This window comes from Nannochloropsis gaditana (genome assembly GCF_000240725.1).
Source record: "Nannochloropsis gaditana CCMP526 unplaced genomic scaffold scaffold1368, whole genome shotgun sequence".
Lineage (NCBI taxonomy): Eukaryota > Eustigmatophyceae > Eustigmatales > Monodopsidaceae > Microchloropsis > Microchloropsis gaditana.
In genome coordinates this window covers 1-2,819 of record NW_005802585.1, presented here as the reverse complement: position 1 = coordinate 2,819, position 2,819 = coordinate 1, and the positions used below count along the sequence as shown (strand labels likewise).

The 2,819-nt window shown below is 53.0% G+C and overlaps 1 protein-coding gene across 1 annotated transcript; it reads right to left on the bottom strand.

Moving 5' to 3' along the window:
- Positions 1 to 2,064: 2,064 nt before the first annotated feature.
- On the bottom strand, positions 2,065 to 2,283 carry NGA_2059000 (type i polyketide synthase; the record flags this gene model as incomplete). The annotated part of the gene is made up of 1 exon (XM_005852353.1): positions 2,065 to 2,283. A coding segment is annotated over one exon (219 nt), but the record flags the coding sequence as incomplete, so codon positions are not given.
- Positions 2,284 to 2,819: the final 536 nt, after the last annotated feature.

Sequence of the window (2,819 nt, the reverse complement as noted above, 5' to 3'; positions counted from 1 at the left end):
TCGCCAAGACTGCGGAAATCTTACTCCACGCATGCTGCACGAAAGAAGATGTTGAGACTCCCTCCCCCGTGGCAGAGGAAGGCTTGAAAGCATGTCTTAAACCGCTGTGTATCTATAAGAGGCAGCCATTTCCGTGGCATGAGATGCGGCACCCGCTGCTGCAAATGAAGTCCACGACAGCAGACGGTGTGGTAACATATCGAACAAAGTTGACCGGAAAAGTCTACAAGTTGTTGAAGGACCACCAGGTCTCGGGGGAAATGATCATTCCAGGCGCTGCATATCTTGAGACAGCAGCGGCTGCTGCGCGAGACTTGAGCAGCATTGTAAGTAAGGGCACGAAAAATGATGTAGTGGAAATTCGTGACGTCTTATTTGAAGCCCCTTTGATCGTCCATGACGAAGACGAAGCTGCATGGTTGAAATGCGTCGTACTTCCAAATGGGACGTGCGAGATACAGAAGACGATTGGAGAGGAGGGGGAAGCAACCACTAATAGCAGGATTCATCTTGAGCTCGTGCGTACATTGGAAAAACCAGCTGGCGGCGAAGCGGTCGCAGATGTCCGTAGACGCTGCAACGATGAAATCGATGCATCGAAGATGTACGGTATGCTACGAAAATTGGGGCTAGAGTTCGGCCCACGGTTTCAAACCATCCAGCGCGTATATCGAGGCGACAAGGAAGCTGTGGGAGAATTGCAGATTGCGGCTGAGTCGGAGGCTTGGGAATCGGAATTCCACCTTCATCCCGGGGTGTTAGACGGTGCACTGCAGCTCGTGGCAGTAGCAACAAGCAGTCATAGCGAAGATGATGCGCCAAACGGGGACCCCTATCTTCCGTATTCGGTACGGCGTATGGTTGTCTACAAACCGACGAGGGGGTGCATTTGGAGTCACGCCCGTGTGACAGGCCACGACAAGAAAGCGATTACCTGTGAGGTGGAGCTCACGAACAGCGAAGGGGACGTGGTGGCACATTTGTACGACGTGATCTGTCGTCGCTTGTCACGATCGGCCTCACAGCAACGTGTCGCAGCTCAATGTTTGTATGAGGTGCATTGGAGCCCCCTACGGGTCGACGACGCACCTGTTTCGCTTTTGGAGAGCGGAGGCGAGGGACAAAGCAAGTGGTTGGTCCTAGATCTTCCTGAATCTCTAGCGCCGACGATTTATGACTCATTGAAGGCAAAAGATGCATCAATCAGTTTGTCTTGTGTGTGGCATCGGGAGGGAACCGAGGATGCCATGATAGCAGCAGAAGGCGAAAGCTATGCAGACTTGACTAATGCTGTGTGCTTGGGAAAAATGCTTTCCGCTGTCGATTGGTCCGGCGTATTGTACTGCGGGTTACTGTCGGAGGATAAAGGAGAGCGATCGGAGCTGTTTGCACGTGTGCTGGCCTTGACTCATGGTGCACTGCGTATAGAAGAAAAGCCCCACCCTATGAATCTGTGGCTAGTAACTCAAGGGGCTCAAGACGTGGGAGGTGGCTGTCGTGAGTTGAAGCACACGTGCCAATCGTGGGTGTCAGGATATGCTAAAAGCGTGAAATTGGAGCACCCTGAGGCGGGAGTGGTGCATGTGGACTTGGACGCTGACATGGCGCCGGGAGCAGGGATAGCACAGCAACTTGCCGGCCTCCTTAGCGGTCAAACGAAGTTGCCGACGACAGAAGTGGAAGTTTGCGTAAGGGATAAAGAGATTCGTGTGCCCCGTCTCATGCGAAGCAGCGTTCCATTTCGCGGTCCTTTTGAAGTTGATTTACCGGAGCGTGGTGCAATCAGCAACCTTAAACTCCAACAGGTGGCTGACCCGGGTCGTGATGAAAGTAGCGTACAAGAGGGTGAGATACTGGTCAGGGTTCGGGCGGTGGGATTGAATTTCCGCGACGTGTTGAACGTCATGGGACTTTACCCCGGGGACCCTGGCCAGCCGGGATCCGACTGCTCAGGCACGGTCGTTGCAGTGGGGAAAAATGTGGATCACGTCAAAATTGGAGATGAAGTGTACGGCATGATGCCAGGCTGTCTCCGTATGTATGTGGCAGTGATGGCGGCGCTGGTGGAGGTGAAGCCCAAAAATTTGTCTTTTGAGGACGCAGCCTCTTTGCCGAGTATATTTTCGACGACAGAGGTAGCCTTGGGCCATTTCGCAAAGTTGTGCGCCGGCGAACGTGTATTGATTCATGCTGCGACGGGGGGTGTCGGCCTTGCTGCCGTGCAATATGCACACTCTGTAGGTGCCATAGTTTACGCCACAGCCGGAAGGCAGGAGAAGCGCGATTACCTCCGGAGTTTGGGTGTAGAGTACGTCACAAGCTCGCGAGACCCTGAGGAATTTTTCAAAGACATGTCAAGCTTTTTGGCAGGAGGATGTAAGCTCGATGTGGTATTGAACAGTCTTTCGGGCGACTTCATCAAGTATTCCGTTGATCTTCTAGGTCCTGAGGGCCGCTTCATGGAAATAGGCAAGCGCGATATATGGACACATGACGAAATGCAAGCAGCTCGTGCAGACGTGCACTACGAGACTGTCGCGCTGGATGACATGATCACGAAAGACCCCCTGTGGTACGGGCGATGTTTACAGAATTTGCGTGACAAAGCAGAGGCGGGTCTACTTCACGCTCCACCAATTCGTGTTTTTCAAATGGAGGATGAGTACGTTGACGCCTTCAGGTACATGCAATTGGGACAACATATGGGAAAGGTGATTCTGTCTTTGCCCAGTAGCTACCACCTACATACGAATGCGACATACATGGTAACGGGGGGCCTGGGTGCGTTGGGGTTGGTCTTTGCCGAGCGTCTGCTTGAG